The sequence below is a fragment of the Salvelinus alpinus genome, chromosome 6 (genome assembly GCF_045679555.1).
Source record: "Salvelinus alpinus chromosome 6, SLU_Salpinus.1, whole genome shotgun sequence".
Classification (NCBI taxonomy): domain Eukaryota; kingdom Metazoa; phylum Chordata; class Actinopteri; order Salmoniformes; family Salmonidae; genus Salvelinus; species Salvelinus alpinus.
In genome coordinates, this window is record NC_092091.1 from 23,744,567 (window position 1) to 23,770,398 (window position 25,832).

General features: G+C 42.7%; 1 protein-coding gene and 1 long non-coding RNA gene across 16 annotated transcripts in view; one reads left to right on the forward strand and one right to left on the reverse strand.

Moving 5' to 3' along the window:
* Positions 1–25,832, forward strand: part of LOC139578407 (nuclear factor 1 C-type-like) — a 113,454-nt gene that overhangs the window by 49,044 nt on the left and 38,578 nt on the right. For 12 of the 15 annotated variants that reach the window (XM_071405944.1, XM_071405954.1, XM_071405945.1 and 9 more), the window contains exon 3: positions 25,540–25,611. The exons of the other annotated variants lie outside the window; for them this stretch is intronic. In XM_071405944.1, coding sequence (XP_071262045.1) covers positions 25,540–25,611 — 72 coding nt within the window. The remainder of the gene's footprint in view (positions 1–25,539; positions 25,612–25,832) is intronic. 15 annotated transcript variants of the gene reach the window in all.
* On the reverse strand, positions 8,631–11,107 carry LOC139578409 (uncharacterized). Its single transcript, XR_011675541.1, has 3 exons — positions 10,540–11,107; positions 10,279–10,414; positions 8,631–9,436 (listed from the first exon to the last, which is right to left on the reverse strand). It is a non-coding gene; the product is annotated as an uncharacterized lncRNA (long non-coding RNA).

Sequence of the window (25,832 nt, forward strand, 5' to 3'; positions counted from 1 at the left end):
CAGAGAACTGGAAGGAGAGGCGTCCAAAGGAAGAATTGGTTTTGGGGGTGACTAGAGAGATATACCTGCTGGAGCGCGTGCTACAGGTAGGTGCTGCTATGGTGACCAGCGAGCTGAGATAAGGGGGGACTTTACCTAGCAGGGTCTTGTAGATGACCTGGAACCAGTGGGTTTGGCGACGAGTATGAAGCGAGGGCCAGCCAACGAGAGTGTACAGGTCGCAGTGGTGGGTAGTATATGGGGCTTTGGTGACAAAACGGATGGCACTGTGATAGACTGCATCCAATTTATTGAGTAGGGTTTTGGAGGCTATTTTGTAAATGACATCACCGAAGTCGAGGATTGGTAGGATGGTCAGTTTTACAAGGGTATGTTTGGCAGCATGAGTAAAGGATGCTTTGTTGCGGAATAGGAAGCCAATTCTAGATTTGACTTTGGATTGGAGATGTTTGATGTGAGTCTGGAAGGAGAGTTTACAGTCTAACCAGACACCTAGGTATTTGTAGTTGTCCACATATTCTAAGTCAGAGCCGTCCAAAGTAGTGATGTTGGACAGGCGGGCAGGAGCAGGCAGCGATCGGTTGAAGAGCATGCATTTGGTTTTACTTGTATTTAAGAGCAGTTGGAGGCCACGGAAGGAGAGTTGTATGGCATTGAAGCTCGCCTGGAGGGTTGTTAACACAGTGTCAAAAGAAGGGCCAGAAGTATACAGAATAGTGTCGTCTGCGTAGAGGTGGATCAGAAGTCACAGAAGTCACAGAAGCAACATTGATTGCTGTATAGTTCAGTGAGTTCAAAATAAAGCCTCAGTGCTTTCTCTATTGTTTTTGTTGGTGGGGAAATGCAGTACGCTTGTCAGCCGAGGAGGGTGAAGAATGTTCTGAAGAATGTAAGAAACTTTCCTTCTCCTAGATATGGGATAGTTTGACTTTCTGGGAGTGTGGGGAAGTCTTCAGTACATCACCTAATGGTCTAGATTTGGACGGATATGATACGTTTATTAAGGCAAGCTATTTACTCTCCAACATGTCTAATGAGTACACTCTAAATTCCTGGAAAAGTCCTACATAGAACCAATGAATGTGCTTAGAGTCTGTAAATGCCCGTATTTCTTCATTTGGTGGGAGAATCCTACGAGACCCTGTGTCTCGGCCTAGTTTCTCGTTGGCCTCATCATCGCCTCATCATCTCCCTTGATCTAATCCTTTCTGCTCTCAAAGGAAGCAATTAAGACCCTTCCTTTAATCCCTGCAGTTCAACAGGGAGATTGCAGAGTACTTTGACGGCCAAATGAACCATAAGTGGTTGTTTTGCAGAGGGACTGCTGTTGGAAATAGCAGGATTGGAATTTAGTGGAGGTTAAAAGGCTGAACTACTGTAAAGTGAGGAGTTAGTATTTAGATCAGTATTTGAACTGAAACTGAACACAAACATAATCTTTTAGTAACGTTGCTCTGAGAATGCGTCTGCGACTCTTCAGTGTAATGAATGCTTTAGTTTATGATTATGTTTTAGAGCTCTGAAAGTTCAAGTCAAATATGCCCCCATTAGGCTTGGTATGGTCATCTGGACAGTCAAGTGTGTCTTGGGGGCAAGTCGTTTACAGTTCGACAATAACAATTACAGTTTCTCGTCAGTCCAAATGTACACTATGAGTTGTAATTTACAGTCTGTGAATGAGGTGTGTTTTTTATTTCTCTCCAACCGTTATGACCTTTGAATATATGTTCCCTATGGACTAAATAGGCACTGACAATTTCATGTGGGATTGTAATAGCTAGGCTCACAGCTGGCAGCAATAATTCCTCCTCCTCTTTCTATCTCGCTTTTCGCCCTCTCTCCATCTGTGTTTCCAGTTCTCAATCTCTCCCTCTAGCCTACAGTGTGTGTGTGACTTCATATGTAGGGGTGAGCCAAACCCGCTGATGTTACACATGAGCCATATGACAAAACAGACAACATGTGGTACAGTCAGAGTGATGGGTTCAGTCCCTTTATGGAAGTTGTTCACTAAAACCAACAAAGAGAAACATGGCTGTTAATCTCACGCATTTCTGAACTGACATTTGGGTGTGATCTATTGGGCTTTATCTGACTGTAAAATCAAAAATAATAAACTTGTCAGCTCACCCCTAAACAATGTGAAACAGTTGCACAATACCGTGTTGCCTTTTACACAATTTACAAACCCAGCATTGCACACCCATACTAGAAGTAGAAGTTAGTTTCCCATTAATCTTGTATCTAACTACATGTATCTTCAATTGTCATGCACATCCTTCCTTTACTCTAATGTGATCTGATCTGGTTTTCTTCCATAAACTGAGAAAAGGGAGAGGGACAGAGAGTCAAATTCTTTAGCTTCAGCCTGGTTTATCTGGTACATATCTATGGATTGCCTTTTTCCGTCGGCTTAATTCACTGTCTACATCTGGAGAATGTTGTTTTGTGCATAAGAGCTCTCATATGAGCCACAGCAGGCTTGGGCTGCAGTAAGTTAACCTCAGTTGATATCATGGTATAGCTCAAAGGGGGGCAAAGTACTTCAATCCGGCCCACGAGAAAATTAAAAAAAATACTTCCCCCCCAATTTTGTGGTATCCAACTGGTAGTTACAGTCTTGTCCCATAGCTGCAACTCCCGTACGGACTCGGGAGAGGTGAAGGTCGAGAGCCGTGAGTCCTCTGAAACACAACCCAGCCAAGACGCACTGCTTCTTGACACAAAACCTCCTTAACCCGGAAGCCAGCCGCACCAATGTGTCGGAGGAAACACCATACAACTGTCGACCGTGTCAGCGTGCATGCGCCCGGACGACACTGGGCCAATTGTGCGCCGCCTCATGGGTCTTCCAGTCACGGCCAGCTGTGACACAGCCTGGGATAGAACCCAGGTCTGTAGTGACGCCTCAAGCACTGCAATGCAGTGCCTTAGACCGCTGCGCCAATCGGGAGGCCCCTGCAAATTTATTTTAACAAACAATTGGTCCCCCAAAAAATGCGTCCCTCCGTTGAATTTCAAAATCCCGATGTGGCCCTCGAGCAAAAAAGTTTTCCCACCCCTGGTATAGCTCAAAGTGTTTTCCAGCCATACACAACATAAAGCTATTTCTTAGATCAGAGTAAAAAACGAATCTCTGTGCAAGGATCTGTCAACTTTGACAGATTTTCTGTAAGTTAAAGGCCAAGTGCAGTCCAAAATTAAATTTTTCTGTATTTTAGATTTATTTTCACACTATGAGGTTGGAATAATAATGTGACATTTTGAAAATAATGATAATGCCCTTTTAGTGTAAGAGCTGTTTGAAATGTCTGCCTGTTTTGGTGGGATGGAGTTTTGGCCTGCCTGGTGACATCACAGCTAGTTTTCAGTTTTCCCCTCCCCACTCAGACCACTCTAATTTTACAGAAAATGTGAAACTTGTCCTTGTAATTCTCTTCTAATATGCTGTACACATATAGGTGACTTCTGTTTCTGTTCCCCTACCTCAGCTACTCAACATTACTTGTTCTCTTTCGCTCTGTATGCCTCTTCACCCCCATGTCTGTCTGTCTGTACCCAGGAGGAGTGTGGTCGGACTGTTGGGCTGAGCACGTTGTGGTTTTCATTGTTCCAGCTCTTATTTTTCACCTCCAGTATGCGATACATTGTCAATATTGATTTTAAAAGAAGGGACACAAGTAGAGAGTACAAGTTAAACAAAAATAATGGGATACTGGTCACATCAATATGCAGCACAGTAGGTTGGTGGCAACTTAATTGGGGAGAACGGGCTCGTGGTAATGACTGGAGCGGAATCGGTGGAATGGTATCAAATACATCAAACACATGGTTTGATTCCATTCCATTCGCTTCGTTTCAGCCATTAATATGAGCCGTGCTCCGCTCAGCAGCCTCCACTGATATGCAGCATTTACTGAATCAGTCATACAGAATTGTATTTGTATTACTGTAACAACACATATACCGTAGATGCTGCTGTAGCTACAGTGCTTTGATCTACAGTACCCACATGAACAAACTTGATTGGAATGAGTAACACATCTACAGTAAATGCCACATATTTTCACTTTAGCAGTCGGTATAAGTAAACATCTATTAGGCTTAAGCTGTCGGACAAAGTGTCCTTGGTGGGGGAAGAGGGGAGGAGGAGGAGAGGGAAGGGGTGTCGCCACTGCCTTTCACCTGTCACCCCCTGGCATTAACAAGTGGAACATGAGGGTCATCTCAGTTATTCCTCCTGTCATGGCAACCTCTATTATCTCTCACACGTAACACACTGAACACACGGAACAGACTGAACACACTAAACACACGTAACACACTGAACAGACTGAACACACTAAACACACTAAACACACTGAACACACTAAACACACTAAACACACTGAACACAGTAAACACACTAAACACAGTAAACACAGTAAACACACTGAACAGACTGAACACACTAAACACACTAAACACACTAAACACACTAAACACACTAAACACACTAAACACACTGAACAGACTGAACACACTAAACACACTAAACACACTAAACACACTAAACACACTAAACACACTAAACACACTGAACAGACTGAACACACTAAACACACTAAACACACTAAACACACTAAACACACTGAACACACAGAACAGACTGAACACAGTAAACACACTAAACACACTGAACAGACTGAACAGACTGAACACACTAAACACACTAAACACACTGAACAGACTGAACAGACTGAACAAACTGAACACACTGAACACATTGAATAGACTGAACACACTGAACAGACTGAACAGACTGAACACACTGGATAGACTGAACACACTGAATAGACTGAATTGACTGAATAGACTGAATTGACTGAACAGACTGAACACACTGAACACACTGAACACACTGAATAGACTGAACACACTGAATAGACTGAACACACTGAACACATTGAATAGACTGAACAGACTGAACACACTGAATAGACTGAACACACTGGATAGACTGAACAGACTGAACACACTGAATAGACTGAACAGACTGAATAGACTGAACAAAATGAATAGACTGAACACACTGAACAGACTGAATACATTTTACATTTAAGTCATTTAGCAGACGCTCTTATCCAGAGCGACTTACAGTAGAGTGCATACATTTTATTACATTTTTTACATACTGAGACAAGGATATCCCTACCGGCCAAGAGCAGACGCTCTTATCCAGAGCGACTTACAGTAGAGTGCATACATTTTATTACATTTTTACATACTGAGACAAGGATCCCTACCCCTACCCCTACCGGCCAAACCCTCCCTAACCCGGACGACGCTATGCCAATTGTGCGTCGCCCCACGGATCTCCCGGTTGCGGCCGGCTGCGACAGAGCCTGGGCGCGAACCCAGCCCAGCCTGGGCGCGAACCCAGAGACTCTGGTGGCGCAGCTAGCACTGCGATGCAGTGCCCTAGACCACTGCGCCACCCAGATGCAGAATAGACTGAACACAATGAATAGACTGAACAGACTGAATAGACTGAACAGACTGAATAGACTGAACAGACTGAACAGACTGAACAGACTGAATAGACTGAACACACTGAACAGACTGAACAGACTGAACAGACTGAACACACTGAATAGACTGAACACACTGAATAGACTGAACAGACTCAATAGACTGAACAGACTGAGTAGACTGAGTAGACTGAACAGACTGAACAGACTGAATAGACTGAACACACTGAATAGACTGAACAGACTGAATAGACTGAATAGAGGGAGGCTGTCTGCGTTTCTATTCTACTCCCAAAGGACCACTATTTTCAAGTCGTGTTTCCTGTTTAACAGATTCCATTATTATTCTCCCTTCTGCGTGTAAGAGTATGTCTCCCTGCAATGTTCTGTTATATTAATGGCTCGGTATTGTTTTAGTTTTACTTAAGCGGGACGGAGATTAAACGCCAGGGAGTATTACAGGGTTCTCTAGAGACCAGAATAGCACAGCTTTTGGGCATGCTTTTTGTCACAGACCCAATTTGTATGCGATGGTGTGTGTGTTTGTGTGTATGCGAGTGCGCGCGTGTGTGCATCGGGCGGACAGGCGTGTGTTGTGTGTAGGGCTGTGGCGGTAATGAAATTTTGTCAGCGGGGTAACTGTCATGCAAGTAACTCCCGGTCTAATGGTAGTTGACCGTTAATTAATATAAACACATTTATCATCTCTGAGCTTTCACAAATAGCCTACAAGCCACTGATGCAGACATTTGGAACATTAACATGTTAAAAAGACTAATAAATACATTTAATAGACCTGTCACGTTCTGACCCTAGTTATTGTGTTAATTGTTTGTTTTAGTGGGTCAGGACGTGAGTTGGGTGGGCATTCTATGTTATGTGTTTCTATGTTGGGTTCATGTTAACTAGCCTGATATGGTTCTCAATCAGGGACAGGTGTTTTACGTTTCCTCTGATTGAGAACCATATTTAGGTAGGCTGTTCACACTGTTTGTTGGTGGGTGATTGTCTTCCGTGTCTGTGTTTGTCGCGCTACACGGGACTGTTTCGGTTTGTGTAGTCTATTCCTGTTCTGCGTGTTTATGTAAGTTTTCCAGTTCAGGTCTGTCTACGTCGTTTTGTTGTTTTGTAATATTCACAAGTGTATTTCGTGTTTCGTCTTTTACTTTAAATAAATTCATTATGTCCTATAACCACGCTGCGTGTTGGTTCGATCCATGCTCCTCCTCGTCTGAGGAGGAGAACGACTTCGACAACCGTTACAAGACCCTACACCATCACAATAAATCTATTATTTATTTTAGGCAGGTCTAAAGAAACATTATGATATGAAGAAATTGTAGCCTATTTCAGAATAACAGAATAGCATATTGTGAGTCGTCCTTATGTTAGGCCCTGATCTGGCTATGCCATATGGCTTTCGGCTACACTAGTTCATTTAGTAGACAAGATTTGCTTATAATATAATTTGCCTCTTTTATTATTTTATAGTAAGAAAAATACAATTGAACATAGCCTAATAAAATTGAAAGGATATTTTTTGCAAACGATTTCTAAGGAAGTGTTGAGCGCAGTTTAACAAAGTGATCAATTGAAACAGGTCCTCCTTAATGCTTAATTTAGAGTTATTTATTCAACTTTAGTTGTGATACAAACCTAAGGCTATATGTTTTGATTTCTAAAACATTCTAAGGCTGCATGATGCAAATCTAATGATGATTTGAAAAAACGGGCATTAAAGAAGCGTTTCCCAAATTCGGTCATGGGGACTCCAAGGGGTGCACGTTTAGTTTTTTTGTCCTAGCACTACACAGCTGATTCAAATAATAAACTAATCATCAAGCTTTGATTACTTGAATCAGTTGTGTAATGCTAGGGCAAAAACGAAAACGTGCACCCCTTGGGGTCCCCAGGACCGAGTTTGGGAAACGCTACATGAAAGGCATGCGCTCTGCTCTGTTTCTTGTGCAGGCTGCACACACTTCATCAGTCTCTCATTCACAATTTGAAAAGCACTTGATAATGTTCTCACCCATCAGACTATACTGAATTTAATCTGGTCTTTACACATAGCCTATTAATATATGTGTGGAATTCTTTAAAAAAAACATAGAATCCACACACTGCACTCGAATAGCGAATGGAGGTTACCTGTAGTTAAGTTTTTAATATGCCAGGTAGGCCACAGCGGTTGTAAAGTGGATTAATGTGGTTAATTTTCAGAACTGAGCAATAAATATAGCAGTACGAGAAAGCTGGGATCCTCTTTTAAAAAGCGGGCTTATAAGAACACGTTTCACTAGACTCTGTAGGCTACGGGCTCTTCAACCCTGTTCCAGGGGTCTTATTTCACTAGGCTCTTTAGACTATGGGCTCTTCAACCCTGTTCCAGGGGTCTTGTTTCACTAGGCTCTGTAGGCTACGGGCTCTCCAACCCTGTTCCAGTGGTCTTGTTTCACTAGGCTCTGTAGGCTATGGGCTCTTCAACCCTGTTCCAGGGGTCTTGTTTCACTAGACTCTGTAGGCTACGGGCTCTCCAACCCTGTTCCAGGGGTCTTGTTTCACTAGACTCTGTAGGCTATGGGCTCTCCAACCCTGTTCCAGGGGTCCTTGGCCTATATGCTACGCTTAGAGTTATTTGGTGACTTTAGTTGTGATACAAACCTTATCAAAACATATATGCTTATGGGCTAGGCTAAATCTTGATGCATGCGACTATGATTTGAAAAAGTTGCCAAACAATGCATGCGCTGTTTCTTGCCTTAGACTGCAAACGCTGGGCATCTGTTCATTCAATGCATCAACCAGCTATGAGGAACTGGCCCTCGCTGCGCAACAGTCCGCTCAAACTCTGAATTCCAGGGCTCTCATGAAGTGTGTGATATGATTTTAGATTGCATTTGCATTGATGTCAGAGTGGTTAGAGGGACAATAGAGGCCTGAGTGCCAGGCAGTTAGTGACTGGCCATTAGAACGTTTGGTAGGCTACTAACCACCAGTAGCATCAGAGTGCAGGTTTGGAGAAGCCTAGTTACCGTGACTCAGCGGTCACATGGAATTGGACTGCGGTCATGACTCGTGACTGCCGGTTTGACGGTAATACGGTCACCGTAACAGTCCTAGTTGTGTGTGCGTGCGTGCATGGGTGTGTAATATGCATGCTTGTCTGTAATTTAAGACATTTTTAGTTTTTCTCCTTATTACACAAAAAAATTCAATGAATTCAGCAAAGATGAAGACACGTTGATGGTGAGCAGCTGCCGGGCCTCCTGCTATTGACTAGACAAGCAAATAAGCAACAGAGAAATAGAAGAGACATAACAGCCAGTCGACAAGGCTTACAAGGCAGGCAGCTGTCCATCTGGTTAGGTGGCAGCTGTTCATTGTGAATCAATACACACCTGGTGCCTCTGAGAGGGGAGGGGGTAGGCAAGCAGGGCAGAGATGGTGGACGTTGTCAGGTTGGAAGGCGTTTATGTTGTTGTTTATCGTATCATTAGACACTGTCTAAACAGATGATGTAGGCCTACCTCATTCAACAGAGGACAAAGGTCAGGTCTTAAATATATTTTGTAGTCTCAGGAGAGTCTATGTAGTAAAGAAAGAGAGCAGATACACCTCTTAATTTAGTCTTTAACTCAATACAGGCTTTCACATTACATTTCCCCCCAACCCCCATTTTGCCCACAACCCACGTCCATCCCATCCCCCGGACCCCCAGAACCTCCCTCTCCTCAGTGTCCCCAGCACAGTGCCAGCTGTCTATAGGCCGCATGGAGCCCTGGCAGCTGGTTTCACTGGTGGTATGGAGACACTGACGCTGCCACTGATGGCATGCTTGGCATGCTGCCCATCCGCAACAAGAGGAAGATGAAGAGGTGGAGGGAGGGGAGCGATAGAGGGATGGAAAAGCAGCAGGAGTGGATCTACACAGGGAATAAAGAGAGAGAATGGGTAATTACATGGTTGTTTAGGTTTACTCAGCTCCCCCTCTCTCCCCTCCCCCTCCTGATTCATTACAGCTTGATTAAAAAACGCTCCACTCCACACTCTACATCTGACAGAATGGGGCAGCTGCCTGGTGTCACACAATAATTAAAACGTGCTAGAATGGTCAATTTGCAACCCTTATGTTACACAGGGTGTTTACTGCTTATTGATAATATTGTCTGCTTTTCTAAGGAAGACTTTATTGCCTTTATGATTGAGGAAGTCTATGGTCTATGCCAGTAAGTCACAAGGCTTTGTTGGTGTCGCCAGGCTGCATTAAACCACATAGTGCCAAGACAGGGCTAACTGAGTTAGAAACATTATGGTTTAAACATTATGGCTGCAACAACTCCTACTGTATTTGAAATGACAACAGCCTTATGGCAACCGCAAGCTCTGTTTGCTCCATCCCTTCTAAAAGATGTATTAGATGTGTGATTCATAAAAACAGACAGGACCTCTTCCATGAATTTTCACATCAATGGGGAAATAAGAATTGGCATTAATTTAACAGATCAAACATCTGGAGAATCGGTTATTAGTCTCTTTCACGGGCTTTTGTTGTGTTGTTAGTCAACCAAAAAAAGCTATTTTCTAGCTTAATCACAGCACAGTGGCACAGAGTGAGTGGCCTCTGTAGCCTGACTGTCTGAGTGACTATCTGCAGTCAGGACAGATTGATATGTCAGCCACGGGGACAGAGATGGGGAGAGGAGGACTGAACAGGGGCAATATGAGGCTACATTTCGAGTAGGTTTTAATAATGAATCTGTCTCACCTCCCCTGATACTTTCAGCCTCTGAACTCAGTGGCTCGTCCACTCCTCAGGGGCCAGAAGAGGAACTGCTTATTTCACCAAGGCCCAGTCATGTTTATGCCTCAGGAGTTGCAGTGTGTTATGGTTACCTCAGGACCTGTTGTGGAAGAATGAATCATGTGTAAGTTCTTCTATTGTTCATGATTAGTGAAGGTTCACTTGCTTGTTCATGTTCAAAATGGTCTCCATTCTAAATAGAAGAATGTCAACGGTTCTTTTCACCAGAGAGATGTCCTTTCCACTCCTATGAGGCTAGGTTGGGAAAGTCTGAAATATCTCCCCAGACTGGAGGGCCTGCAGACAGACAGGAAGTCTGCTGATGTCCTGCCGCACTGTATCTGCCCAGACAGCTCTTTTCAGGATTTTACTACTCTTTGTCATACAGGATAGTTACAGTCTGGTTATGATGTCTCTGTTTTCCTTTCTTAGAGCTGAGGTGTGGTAGTAGAGCCATTTATTTTGTACATGACTAGAAGGCGACTCATGGCTTCTGGACTTGGGACAGGCCTGGGCAAATCTTCCATGTGCCAGCTGACACTGTGTATCTGTAGACTGCAAACAGAGCAGTGGGTCATTGGCAAGAGCAGGGCAGGGGCAGCACAGACAGCAGCTGGACGGAAACAGATGGGGAGGGAGAGAGTTAGAGCAGAGACGGATATGGAGCAGGAGATAATGCTTACGTTGGAAAAGGCAGTGATATACAAGAATGATGAATGGTGAAAGTTACTAATCTTTTTTGTTGCGTTTCTGTAGGGGCCTGAAACGATACTCCCTTTTTAGCTCTGGATAATGTTCTAAGTATGGAACGGCTGCTTAGTCCAGAGATTGGAGAAAAAGTGAATTGACTATCCCTTATTTTGTCCAGATCACATTTTATGGACACTGGGTCCAAGTGGGAGAGGGTAGACTGCTCACAAGTTTAAATGCTGGCCTGCTTAGAGGTTGCGGGTTACATTTAACTCAACATTTTGGACTGCACAAATGTTTTCCCTCTCTGCCTTCTCCCTCAATCCTATCCCCTATTACATTGATTGAGAACAGGAAAACCTATACTTGTATACTTAAGCCCACCCGAAAAATATGGAATATTTTATATGCATGTTTATTTGGAATAAAAATCATGTGAGAGATTACTCAGAGAGAGAGAGAAAGTGCTGGCACCAGCTGTTTTCAGGGTTTGAGTTACACAGCTGCATTCACCCATGACCCTCGCCCCCCTCCCCAAACCCCCATCCCACCAGCCCCAAGCCTCTTGCAGGGATTTCTACCCAATATATTACCCTGCAATGACATGATAGATAGATAGATAGATAGATAGATATATAGATAGATAGATAGATAGATAGATAGATAGATAGATAGATAGATAGGAAACTGAACATTCAAGTTGACTGTAATAAGGATTCAAGTGTTACTAGTGTTATTACCTTTTGCATAAAACAAGACCACTCAGGTCACAAAGTTCACTGATGGCATGTAATTGAGCTTCCTCACTATGATAGTCACTCCAGCAGATGAACAGATTTACAGCCGCAAGTGTCCGCTGAAAACATTCAACCACATGATCAATGGCATGTGCATTGATGGCTAATTAAGTCTGTTTTGATTAAAAAGACAGGCCTCATTTGTTGGGGTCGTGAACTGCAATCCATTGGCTCAATTGGACATTTCCTATTCTCCAAGTGAGTGACAGCATCGACCGTTTGTTAACAGTATGTTTGAATGACTGGCTTTGTACAGTACGCTGTTTGGACAGTAATTGGATGTCTTGTGCGGGTACATACTGTTAACATGTACATTCTGTAGCGTTACCATAATTATGCTGTGAATGACTGAGTCAGTTATTCGGAAGGCCTTGCAGTATGCCTTTGGCTCATGGTCAAGTCTTTCTTCCTATAGGCCTACAGTGTATGCCTAGGTTGGCAGAGAGACAGCTTTGATTATTGCACAGTGCATGTAGCCATTATTTTAGACACAGACTACAGCTTGGTTTGAGACAAAATTTGAACAATAATTCAAAGGCATTCTAAAACAGAAAAATGTGCAGGTCGTATACCTCTCTACGGGAGTAAATGAGAATCAGTGGCGGTTCGTGCCGTTCAAGATTAGGGTGTATTTATTTTAATTAACATGGCTTTATTTCTATTACAGCATGTTGGATGACTGTCATTCATATTCCATTCACCCAGCTTAATGTAGCATCGATAGGTTTAGGATACTAGATGATACTCGAATTTGCCCTATATTATACCCATCATGAGGTTGCTACAACCTAGTCTACAAATGAATGTTTATTACGTAGGTGCACAGGTCTAGAGACAAATTGGAGTAATCAAGGTGACAGACAGTGACACATTCAATACTGCCTTGCACACTGTTACCTGCATCTAGCTGATCTGGCGTGAAATCATTAGTGCAAACAGTTGCAAAATGTTTTGCAACTAATACAAACGTTTTTCATTAGACAAATTAAGGTAAGTCCCTCCCCGTTTTGTTCCATTTCCTTCCGTTTAAGAAATGTTTTGCAGCAGAGTCGGCGGAATAAATAAACCCCTGATCACCCTCACACACAGTTCACTTTCATAGCAGCCGCGTACAGCATCATCAGTATGTATAATTGTATAATTTCTTCTCGCATCTATGCACTCTCCTCTCACCTTTTCCATTCGCTTGTGGACTTCAGTGTACAACACAACAGCTGTCGGTGACCAGGCGCAAAAACCTCTCCAAGCCAAACCTTCATACCATAACCACTAACCGCTACACAGCCTACATCTTTGTTACCTTATTAACGTTATAATCAACAAAATAGAACCAGTGAAATTAATAAAGCGGAAAGCTTACCTTGACTTGGAAGAGTTGTAGTGTTGGATAGCCTTAGCCAGTTAGCTAACATAAATAGCATTCCTGAAAGGTAAACTAGATCTCTCTCTCTTTCTCTCTCTCTCTTTGCTGCTTCTCCTTAATTTTTGAAGAAAACAATTTGTTCAAAACTGTTCAACTATTGTCTTCTTCTCTCTTTCAGTCAACTACTCACCACACTTTATGCAGTGCTATCTAGCTAGCTGTAGCGTATGCTTTCAGGAATAGGTCCATTCTCTGATACTTTGATTGGATGAACAAGATAGTTCATACTGCAAGCTCTGATAGGTTGGAGGATGTCCTCTGGAAGTCGTCATAATTACTGTCTATGGAAGGGGGTGAGAACCACGAGCCTCCTAGGTTTTTTATTGAAGTCAATGTACCCAGAGGAGGACAGAAAATATCTGTCCTCTGGCTACACCTGGTGCTACCCTACAGAGTGCTGCTGAGGCTACTGTAGACCTTCATTGCAAAACAGTGTCTTTTAATCAGTTATTTGATGACGTGAATATGTTTAGTATAGTTTTATCTAAAAAGGAGAACTTGTTTAAATGTTATTTTAACACACACACGCTCACACAACCACAGCCATTCCGGTATTTTTATTTAGAGGTCTGGATTGTGGATCTGTGATGCGGTGAGTTGTGTGTGTGTCAGTCACAGGCAGCAGCTCAGCTCCCATCTGGATCGGCCAAGCAGAATACCTGCAACCTGGCCGTCCTTGCAGCCCCAGACACACGCACTGCAACTGAATGATCCTGCTAGCAGATTGGGTTTCCTGGCTGTGTCTCTCTCTGTCGGCCTCTCTCATATTGATCAGGGTTTCCATGCTATTCTTAGCCCCACTGGGCCGCACGGTCCCCAAGCACTCAGAACCACAGCACAGAGCTGCTGCTCCATTCTATGGGAACATAGGCCTAGTTTCATGCACTCTCATGCTGTAGGGGTTGTTATTGTAGAGCAGTCAAGATTAGGGCTGGGAATTGCCAGGGACCTCACAATGCGATATTATCATGATACTTAGCTGCTGATACGATATGAATTGTGATTCGATACTGGGATTTTATTGCAATTGGATGTTCCAAAGATTTTGCTCACCATATCTCTGCTGCAGAGGTACAAGAAAGGAAATAAAAGTGCTGAAAACAAATTGACTCCCTATTTAAATAGAATATAGAGAACAAGCTATGAAGGAAAAACACTGGAGTTTTGGAGCAGTCAACTAGCGCAAAAATATATTGCGTTATTGTCAAAAGAATACAATACGATATATGGTAAAAAATGTAAATTCTAGGCTGATATGTAACTGTATCGATTTTCTCCCCCATCACTAGTCGAGATGATTTTCAACTGTAGTCTATGCTTTTCAAAACACATTGAAGAAAATTGTCACTGAAGTTTAAAAAAAGCACTGATATTACTGTTATGTTTTCCTTTTGAGTTGTATTAATATTTTATATATGTATCAAGACAGGCATCGAAGCCAGTATAGTGTATTACCACGTGTAAAATTATAGTAACACTTTGTTAGTGTCAAGATAGGGACAAGTTGAACACACTGGACTCTGTACACTGAATTATACTTTGTTGTTGCTTAACGCAGGAACTGTACTGTATAATAATATTTCACTTTTGTGCTATTTAACTTCTTCAGATTTAGTTTGACAGTGGCCTATTTGTGTTTAGTATATTATGTCATTCTTTTGTTTGTTTGATTTATACTACTAATTGTTACTTTGTTACTTGGATGAAGCCCAGAAAACGAACAAACTCGATTACAGAGGCAACAACGAGAAAGAGAGAGAAAGAGAAAGAGAGAGAGAGAGAGAGAGAGAGAGAGAGAGAGAGAGAGAGAGAGAGAGAGAGAGAGAGAGAGGGTAGTAGATATAGCTCCCTTTCTAATGACGAGTCCAGATGGCTTGACGTTAATGCAAATGTTTGCCACATTGCTGCGTTGTTGCACAAAGCATACAATAAAACTGTACAGAGAGGGATAGTGAGAGAGAAAAATAAAAGAGGGGTGGGGAGAGAGAGAGTTGGGGGAGGGGAATAACAGTCACGTAATGAAGAAAGGGCATTTCAGGACAAGTGCTACGTCACACCCTCAATCTCTCCTCCGTCCCCTTTTCCCTCCCTCACTCTCTCTCTCTGTCAGTAGCCATTACAGCGCAGTACAATATCATATTTTTGAAACAAACGTTATGCCAGAGAGGGTCAATCTTAGTTCAGGGTATGATATTAAAGTTAAAATAAAATACCAGTTAGTGATATATGGAGAGAACAGCATGTCAACACAACAAGTCTTTCAACTCTTTTTAAAGTTACTTTCTATCTCCTTCAACCTCATGGATTGCATTTGTGATTGATTCCACCCTCATTTTGATTAGAACCACAACAGTCTATCGCATGTCTTTTTAATCCCACACAGATGGAAGGAGCCTCAGTCTTGATTGATCTGTTGTTTTATCATTTCCATTCAAAAGGAATGACAACCATCTGTTATTTCATTCCATTTCTACAGTCTTAATCAGAGTAGGGTTTCAGCAACAACCCACTGTATTATCTTGGTGACTCTAGCTAGGTTAGGGTAGTTGTTAACTGTAGGGTGTAGATTGGTGATAATGACAATGTTCATGGCAGTGATGCTTCCCCTAATTCCACTAAATCTGATATGGTAAACAGGCCCACGTCTCCTCAGTGTAATCAGGCAGCGCAGAGTCCCAGGACAGGCTTCTGGCACTGCAGATAATCAACCCTCCCTCCCTCCCACTAAACTGGGGAGCTGTGGGGTGAAAGTAAAGCAGTACGGTACAGCGTCCCGGGCAAAATAAATAGTGGAGGTATGCCGTACCCGTAAAATATGAGCCTATCACAATAATTAAAACAAAATGTCAAGAAAACGGTAGGCTGTTACACTACTATTTATCATTACCGCATGTCAGAGGCATGAAAAACAGGTGGTATAGCTCCACAATGTGATGTGGTTTGACGAGAACACTGACATTTTGCCGAGGCAGAGAAGTGTGGGCGACACAGAGACGCGTGCGGACAGCAATGGACACTTAAATTCTGGCCTAATGACAATCGCCAAAGGTCATTACACTTGTTGGTGTTTTGTGTAACAGATGTCTGTTTCCGTTCACCACTGTTTAGAAGATATGTTGTGAGTGGATGAACGTGCGCTGGGAAACCTAGTAAAGGAGCCCTTTGAAGTGATTGTTTTATAAATCAGATGAAAACATCATGACTGGTTGATGCCACAATAAAAGGTCATACATTTTAAACGTTAAATGACACATCTTTACGACTAGACCCACAGAGATCCTATTGAATCAATAGGGATTCTATATGTAATACTATGATTAGGCCCATGAAGTAGTTTTTTAAGGAGGTCCTGGCCCGGGAAGAAATCTACTTTCACCCCTGGTTGTGACGCGCACCACCACGTAGCCTACGTCAGGGGTGGGAACACAACTTCAGGGGGAAAGGTAGCTAGATAACTGTCGTCCTGTAATTCGTCTTCTCATGTCTTGGGGTGGTATCTAAGAATCGCAAAGCCACAGCTTTGAGAGTGCGTCATGCTGATACAGTATTTCTATGAAATGTACTCGGTCACCCCATTCCCCCACCGCTTTATTGAATTGATTCAATCCAGACTTATGTGCTTTTTGCTGAATTATTTAGCTATAGTGTGCTCAGTAGGTCTACCTCTCAAAGTCTATATCCACCATACCCAAGATATGAGTCAGTCCCAGTTCCAGACCCCAGCCCTCCCAGATCCCCTTTTGACAAGACAATTTTCCCTCCAGAGGGATTCATTTTGCCTTGTAGTTGAGGTTAAGCCTTTAGGCACCAGTGCCAAGCCACAGTCCATCAACTGGAGCTGCCATCCATCCATACAACACATCATATCACCCAGGCAGGCACCAGGCAGACACCCAGCTATCTGTGGGAGGAGGGTTGCCTCAGATGACCTCCTGTGTTGATCCTGTGCTCTCTCTCTCGACACTCGTGGCACGCGCTGCAAGTTTGATAGGAGTGCTGAGATAAGTTGTGTGAACAGAGAGAATGTTAAGTGAAGCCTCACTTTCAAGGCAATACTTTCAGCAAATTTTCCAGTTTGAAGAAGTATCTTCAAGAGCATATTAGACTGAGCAGAATCTGTATCTAAACTAGACATGAGACCTACAGAAATCTCTCTGTCTCTGTCTCTCTCCTCTCTGTTCCCAGACTGCACTTTGACAGCTCACAGATTGGTGCTCGTCAAAAGAACACAAACAATCTTACAAAAACCACTCTGGTCGTTTAACGATCTCCCTTTTTCTTTCTGGTCGCTGCTGGCTCACCCCTAACATGTGGTGTAAAGATGCCAGAGTGTCAGACCACCTATGTCTGACTCTCATTAGCCTCCCTGACTTCATTGGCTCACTTCAATGCTGCACCAATAGGATGGATGACAGCATCTGCATCTGCCAATTAAATGTCCTGTAGTGACTGATTACCAGGGGTGAAAAACTACCCCTTCTCATTGAAGCCATGGAAGTTCAAATCTGACAGGCTTGTTAGCAGAAAACAGGATCCCCGTTAAAATGAATGGGAAAATAGCAGTTTTTGTGGTCATTCTTCATGTGAATAGAAATATGTTTCGAAGACAATCATGGTACCAATAATTGCTTTTAATAGACCAGATGTATGTCCTTGAACTGATTATTTTTTTAATTGTACACAGAAGACGTTATAAGGATAATTTAGTTGCTAATGGCAGCCTACAGTATCCCGGTCGGCCTTTAACTTGAGTTACTCAATAAAAGGGGGCAGCACTGAGCTAGCCTTCAACTTCACTTCCTGGAGTAACCAGGAAGTGAATGGTGTCATATGATCAATGGCTTTGTCCATTCATATATACAGTCATTGCTGATTACACTAGTGCTTTAATTTAATGTATTACAGTAGATGCAGTTTAGCCTAAGATCCATTGCTGGTTTGCAGAAACACTCATCAGACTCATCCTGTGTGTATGTGACAGCTGTACAGTTCTACACTCACCAGCAGAGCAGTGTACCGTACTATAGTAGGGGTTGTGGCTGGGTCATCTAAGCCAAAGCATGCTGTATCAGTAGTGAATTCTGCATCAGAGCCTCTCATGAAACTACTGACCTCCACACTGCCCCCTGTGGTTACAGATGGACACACACCCAGGCCGGGGCTACTTGGGAAAGCTTTTTAAAATGGTAATGATATATTATACTAGTATAACTAACTGGCTTGGTGAACAGTATGTGAGAAGTGATTATTGACCACACAGAATAACAAGGCATTGACCCTCTGTGTAAAAAATTAGCTGGGCAAACAGAGAGCAGTAAAGTGAGACATTAACATCCTTGGGGGTCTGTCCATGAAGTTGTTCCTAGAGCGTACCATTGTGGTCTGATATATGTTATTGTTTGCCATCAATTCAGCTGTCTGGCTCACGTTATTGTCATTCCAGTAATGTCCACTTAAAACTGGAGACAGAGGGTGTAGAGAAAGGGGTCAGCGAGCTAGCCGGTAGCTTCTCACCACAGTGAAATTATGCTATGGATATACTCTATTGTTGCCAAGCCAGAAAAGCCTATTTGAAATGGAATCTGCTGTGAATGGAAGACAGAAGGAGTGTGAAGGACAGCCTGCCTGCATGGTGGTAATTCCTTTCTATTTAGAGTCCTGGTGGTGGGAAGACTCCTGGAGCTGTCTCCAACACAAACAGGCACTACAAATACACTACAATTTAGCATTTTCTGCTGTGCATGAATATTCTCAGCAACAAAAGAGTGATCAAATTAAAATCCTGCATCTGTATGTTATCAGGTGACCAAATCAGATTGGTCAAATAAAGGGTTAAATACATTACTATGAAAAAAAAAGCTTGGCTGAAAGCCCCCATCATGCTGTTCTCTTACTTTAGCCACATACCAAAGACTCCCATAGGATGGAAAGAAAATGATGTAAGACATTCAGATTGTGGTTAATTGTAAAGATGTGCGTGTGCTTTATCATTCGTTATTTCATGTGCAAGGTTTTGTGTGCACACCGCTCCACGTGTCCACGCAAACGACATGTTGAGCTCAAATTGCAGGGAGAAATCTTTATAGCCGATCCAAAAGGGATGGTGGGTGGTTTAAAACCTTACATATAAATATATATTTTAATATGTCTATGAAATCCGTCCAAAAATAACTTGAAAAGAACACAGTGTTCGCATCTGGTTTTTTATATTGTGGTTTGTGGAAAAGCAAGAAAAATAAAGTTTTATCATTCTTTACGAACAACACAAGCGAGGCCTTCTCTGGAGCTATTAATGCCCAGGACTAGTCACTATAGTTGTTTAATAGCTCTCCCTGTTGGAATAAAAAAACTGACCTCCCGTGGCACGACTCACGCTGACAGCACTAATTGTAGTCGGGAGACTCCATGGCTTCTTTCACTCTGGAAGTTCAATGATCACTTTCTGCCTCTTACAAAATATCTCTTTCAATATTTCTCGTTTGACTTCCTATGTGGTAACAAGTACCAAGAGGGAGCTCAGAGAGGGGTCGCTCATTTGACTGCAAATCATGGCAGTGTTAGCGTTTGTGTGCCTTACTGTCTTTGGTCATACTGTGTGCTGCACCATGTGTAGTGTCTGTGTGTTTTGTTTTACCCTACATGAGCAGTGTGTGCGTGTGTGTGTGCGTGGGTGCATACCCACATGCAGACACTGTGTCCTCTGTATCTGAGTGAGTATCCTTCCCCCAGCTGGTAGCTATTCCTCTCCTGATTGAGCAAAATGCCTGATGTGTTATTACTGCCATGCCGCCCCCACTCCTTAAAGACCCACTACCACAGGAAGCTGCACTCTACTGCAAGGAAAGGTCAGCTGGTCCAATTATCAGAGGCCACCATTTTCACACCAATGCCTGACTTCCTGATATCCACTGTAACCAACTCCTTTCCTGGAACCTCAGTCTGCCAGCAGCGGGGCTGGAAGTTTGGCTTTTTGCAGCTGCGTAGTGTGCTTCTTTACCGTCAACATATTTTTTCCCATTCATTTTAGTTGTCTTTTTTGGTATCGTGACATTATTTGACAACAACCTGACCTCTACCCTACTTTACTTTTTAGCTGTCATCTCATTTTCTCTCCCTTCATCCTTCTCTGTGCTTGCGTCTCACTTTTTCTTCTCCAGATCCCTGTATGTTTTTCTGTCTGTGTTTTACGGTGGGCTGGTGCTGTTTATCAGTTTGAGAGCTGTGCGGTGTGTTTGACAGACGTGACTTAGGGCTCTCCTCTGCTCAGTTCTCCTCAGCGTAGTCTCTCTCTCTCAGACTCCATATAGAACACTTCAGTGCTCCAGCACATAAAAGGATGGCTGCGTCAAATTAAAGTCAGTACTGCAGCGCCTGATTCTCTCATGCTCAGCATTTTTTTCTGAATGAATTAAAAGGAGAATGCTCTCCAAGCTGACTGAGGGTTCTGTAATTCTGCAAAGACTTTCACTTGTGTAATCAGATCGAGTGACCCTCACTGTGTATGTTTCAGCAACAACCCAGCTTTAGGCTAAAACTGTTGGAAAATCTACCTTGAAATATATAGTATAAGCAGGATTAAAGCAGCCATCTACCAGCCAGCACTTGCTTTGTTTGCAAGAGAGGTTAGCTATTTTGAATATAAATTAGCGGTCTCTGCACCTTATTCTGAATAAATTAGGATGAGTTTAACAACACCATGGAACTCATTAGATGGTTAGATGATTTGGCCAATAAAAGTTTTCTGTTGAATTGGTTTCTATGTGGATTCTGGTCCAGCAGGCCTCTTCTATTTGGTGTCTCCCATTCTAAATGTTAACCAGCGTGGGGAGTTTGTGGGTGGGGAGGGCTGCTGGGGCTGTGCAGACAGATTCAGACTGTCTGCATGGGCTGAAACGGAGGGGGGAAGAAGAGAGGGAGAAGAAGTGCAAGCAAGAAGGGGGAAAGAAATCAAACAGATAGGGAAAGAAATCGAACAGATAGGGAAAGAAATCGAACCGATAGGGAAAGAGGCTATCAACGTTTTTGTTTGCTGTAATATCTCTGCGTTGGCTTTGTTCTTGTCATTCCAAACAATTCGGTTTGAAATTTAATTGAAGATGTGAAATTGATTGGGGTTGCTGAGGGGAGAAGGGAGAGATGGAGAGAGATGGAGAGGTAAAATGAAGGGAGAGGGCTGAGCTCAGTAGCTCTGTTGCTGGGGCAGAACTCCATTGATTGGTTTGTTCTCTGAGCTCAGCTGCAGTGAGCTGGACAATCTTACCACAGAGAAACACGGAGACAGACTGCTGAGAAAGATTACAAGAGGGAGCCCCTGGTGTTATATCATAGCACAAGCACTAGATATCATTTTATTTATCTGCATTTTCCCATATTACTCCAAACTAGTAAATCATACGATATGCTTGAACATACTACAACAATAAGTAAACTGTAGATATTCATGTTTTGGGGAATGTGTACGGTATTGTGGTTGAGAATTGAATATGAGTGATATAAGTTCTATCCTATACTGAAGGGGGTGCCTTCCCACAGTGGTCTTACAGTACATCAGTAGAGCCTAGATGAGCTTTGCTGCAGCACGCTCAATTGTGCTAAAATGAACATTACTGTGATTAGCTTGTTACACACTAGAGAGGCTATCAGTTACACATTGGATTTGAATTGACTGTTCAATTCCATTTGAGATTTTAAAGTAGACAATCGGTTTGATAGTTACAAGGTAGCCATCTCTATACCAGAAGCTTGATTGTCGTAATGAATTAGTGTGTTATCGCTACATATTAAAGCCTCATAATAGGTGGGTCGTGTTCATTAAGTTATTTTTCCTAATTGCTCCAGTAAGGGGTGTAGTATTGAGAGCACAGCAATGTCTGTGATTCATATGAAATGCATATGATTCATATGAAGTTATAAGGGAACAGACAGGTCATAATTGTTTCCGTGTTTTGACCTATGTTGTTCCACTGTTACATCATCATAGCTTCAGTTCTCGTTCCTGCTAGAAACTGAGCTGCTGGAGAAATAGCTCCTCTCACCTAGTGACTGATGGGTAATGGGTTTGGGAGAAGCCAAAGATTGTCTCTCCAAATTTGCCCAGGCACCAGGGTAAATGTGAATAGACAGCCTTGCCTCAGAATCCCTAGCTTAGCTTCCTCTGTCCACTTCAGCCGGCAGTGTTGGCTTTAGCCAGCCAGCCACTGTATTTACAATAATGTCATGAGATCAAAATGAAACCAAATACTGGGTGCATTGTAGAAATTCTAATTCACCATCCTTGTGGTTTTCCTGTTATGGGAAAATATATACTGTACAAAGGGTTGTGTTACAAGAATCTCTCAGTTACGAGTATACTTGCAGCTTGGACCATATCTCTGGTAATTTACTTCAGACAAGCATGTGTCCCCTGGTTGGACTGATGAGGGAAGCTACTTTGCTTCCCTGTGCTTGTAATGCTGTCTGTTCTGTGTTGTAATTTAACTGTGACACACTGATTGCAGAGTAACTCAGCTAAAATGAGTTTCTGGTTAAGTCACTTCCATAGCAAAAATGTATTTCTCTCTCAAAACCCTCTCTATGTGCATCTCTCTCCCCCTCTCTATTTCTCTCTTTCTTCCTCTCTTTCTCTCTGTCTGCCAACAGCAATTAAGTGGCACTGCTCTGTCTCTCTCTCTTTTCGTCTTTCGTCTGAAGGGGTGATTTGGCACAGGAGCATGCTGGCACTCTTCAACCGTGTTAGTTGTACTTTGTGTGTTCTTTCTCTGGGCGAGAGAGAGAACGAGAGGGGGAGGGAGAGAGTGAGTGAGTGAAAGAGAGACGGGAGAAAGAGCAATCTAAAATGGCTGCCAACACTAAAGTCCTCTGCACATGAAATGTCTGCCAAAATGTATGTTTAGTTTAGCGATCCCTGGCCAGAGAAATAACTTACTTGGAAAGAAAATAGCAACAACAAGTGCCACAACATATATATATATATATATTAATAATAAATGTGTAACGATGAGGTCAGGAATATGAGGGTGAGGATAGAGAGAGAAAGAGAAGAGAGATATAGTTAAATTCTGAAAGTGCGTAATAACACATTTTCAAAGTGTTTAATCCTGATGGAATGTGAATAAAAAAATATTTAAAAAATAACAAGTTTAGGGACAAGTAGATCAATTTTGCCCTCATTGAACCCTGGTCAAGCTCACGAGGGGACAGCTGCAATGTTCATTTATTATCCTTTCTGACATTTATGAATTTGTCACGTTTGAATGGTATCTCAGAGGTGTTGGAGATTTGTTCATTAACTCTTACAATCCTGGTATGATAAAACCATCAAAACAATATGACTTGAAAACATAAAGACACAATGTTAACAGTTAACAAAATGGCAGTCAACTACTTTCGGAGGGAAAATGGATGGTCTCTTGTTTCGCCCACGTTTTATTGCATCATCATGGCATCACCCCCCCCCACCCCACACCCCACAAACACCCTTACAAACCCATATATTTTTTCAAAAATATGATAAAGAAAATGCATTAACTATGTATTTGTTTTCCCCAGCAATGTCTTTGGGGCATTACGTGTCTTTGTGTGTGTGTGTGTGTGTGTGTGTGTGTGTGTGTGTGTGTGTGTGTGTGTGTGTGTGTGTGTGTGTGTGTGTGTGTGTGTGTGTGTGTGTGTGCCAGTCTCTCTCGCCTTCTCTTGCTATAGTTCCCTCTTTATTTTGCTCTTTGTGCCAGGGATTTTGTCTGAGGGTGGCCTGCCTAGAATCCGCTGTAGCTTTTGGCAAGAATGTATTGAGTATTGAAGATAGCAGAGGAGAGAAACAATTGGAGAAGTTTCATTGGCAGGGTATGTCTGACTTGGCCAGAGTAAAATCAAGATGGCTGTTTGTTTGTTTCTTTTCTGCAGTTTTTTTCGTTGTCTTTCTACTACAGTAGATTAGCCACAGAACAAACCACAGCCCAGAGGTCGACCATACTCCTCAATCAGTTTGAATGCTGCCTGCCAATTCTTTAGCACATCGCCCCATGATAGTGATTATAAGCTTGAGCACCATCGAAGTGGCTGTGGAAGAACGTATAAGGGGGATAAGGTAGAAATAATGCCATTCACTACAGAGCTTCATGAAGAAGACAGTCATTGCTACCTGTGTGGTGGTGCAGTCTGCTGTGGTTGTCACACATCACAGTAAGGTGTCTGGCTCATTCGTCCAGTGTAGAGGGAAGTCCAGAGGAAGCGGGGTGCTCGTTCTAGTGATGGGGAGTCAATGTGAAGATTACAATGAGGCGCTCCCTCCACAGACTCTAAACTCCAACTTGTGGAGCAGTGTGGAATGTGTGTGGCTTTGATCCGCTAGTGGAATCATGCCTATCTGATAGAGGAGGGCCCTATTTATTTACTTTTAGATTTTTACTGCTGTTCCCTTTGACTCTTTGTGGTAGATCTAGTATGCTCTGATTTCACACTAAGAATCCCCATTCTGGTTTGGACTGCACTCTATTTATTTAGCTTGTATTATCTGCATTTGCCAGGTTAAGCAGATATAAAAGTAGATTGTATTGGATTGTGTGGCCTTCCCATTGTTGTGATGCTTTATTGAGTGTACATTTTGGCAGAACAAAAATATTAGCCTGCCGAGTGGCGCAGCAGTCTAAGGCACAGCATCTCAGTGCTTGAGGCGTCACTACAGACACCCTAGTTCAATTCCAGGCTGTATCACAACCGGCCGTGATTGGGAGTCCCATAGGGCAGTGCATAATTGTTGAGGCTGCAGGTAGCCTAGTGGTTAGAGTGTTGGACTAGTAACCGAAAGGTTGCAAGATCAAATCCCTGAGCTGACAAGGTAAAAATCTGTTGTTCTGCCCCTGAACAAGGCAGTTAACCCACTGTTCCTAGGCTGTCATTGTAAATAAGAATTTGTTCTTAACTGACTTGCTTAGTTAAATAAATAATACAATTGGGAATCTAGTTAGACTTGCCCAACAAGGCAGTTTTACAATGAGGGATTTGGATCATGTTTCACATTTTTGTGGTAGGCCAATTTTATTTTTCTGAAACCATACTGGTTATAATAGCTTTAGCTCTATCTATAAACTTTTACATCAATATAGTACTTATTTGAAATTTGTCCCATTATTCCTCACTAAATATGTTCATTTTTGGAGACTGTTTCTAACTACTTAATCACCCTCAAATGAGCCTTTTACATGGTAGAAACTGAAACCAATTATGTTGGGTTTAGACTTATGTATCTCACCCACCCATCCCCTCCCCCCTGTTTCTCTCTTTCTCCCCCTCTCTCTTCCTTTCCTCCCCTCTCTTCAGAGTCAGAGCAGAGCAGTAGCCCACGCACAGGTATTGGGTCAGATCAGGAGGATAGCCGAGCTGCCACCATGGGTAAGGGGCCCCATCGACTCGCACACACATCCAAATACCAACACACAAACATATTCTTACACATTTACACACTGCCAGACAGTGACATAAGCACTGAGCTTGTTATTCATCTAGCACACGCAATACCTTTCACTGTAATATTTGGAATCCAATACATTCCAGGTAGCTGATAGGCTCAAACATTATGGGCATGTGCTTTACTGGCTTGCTGATACTCTGCC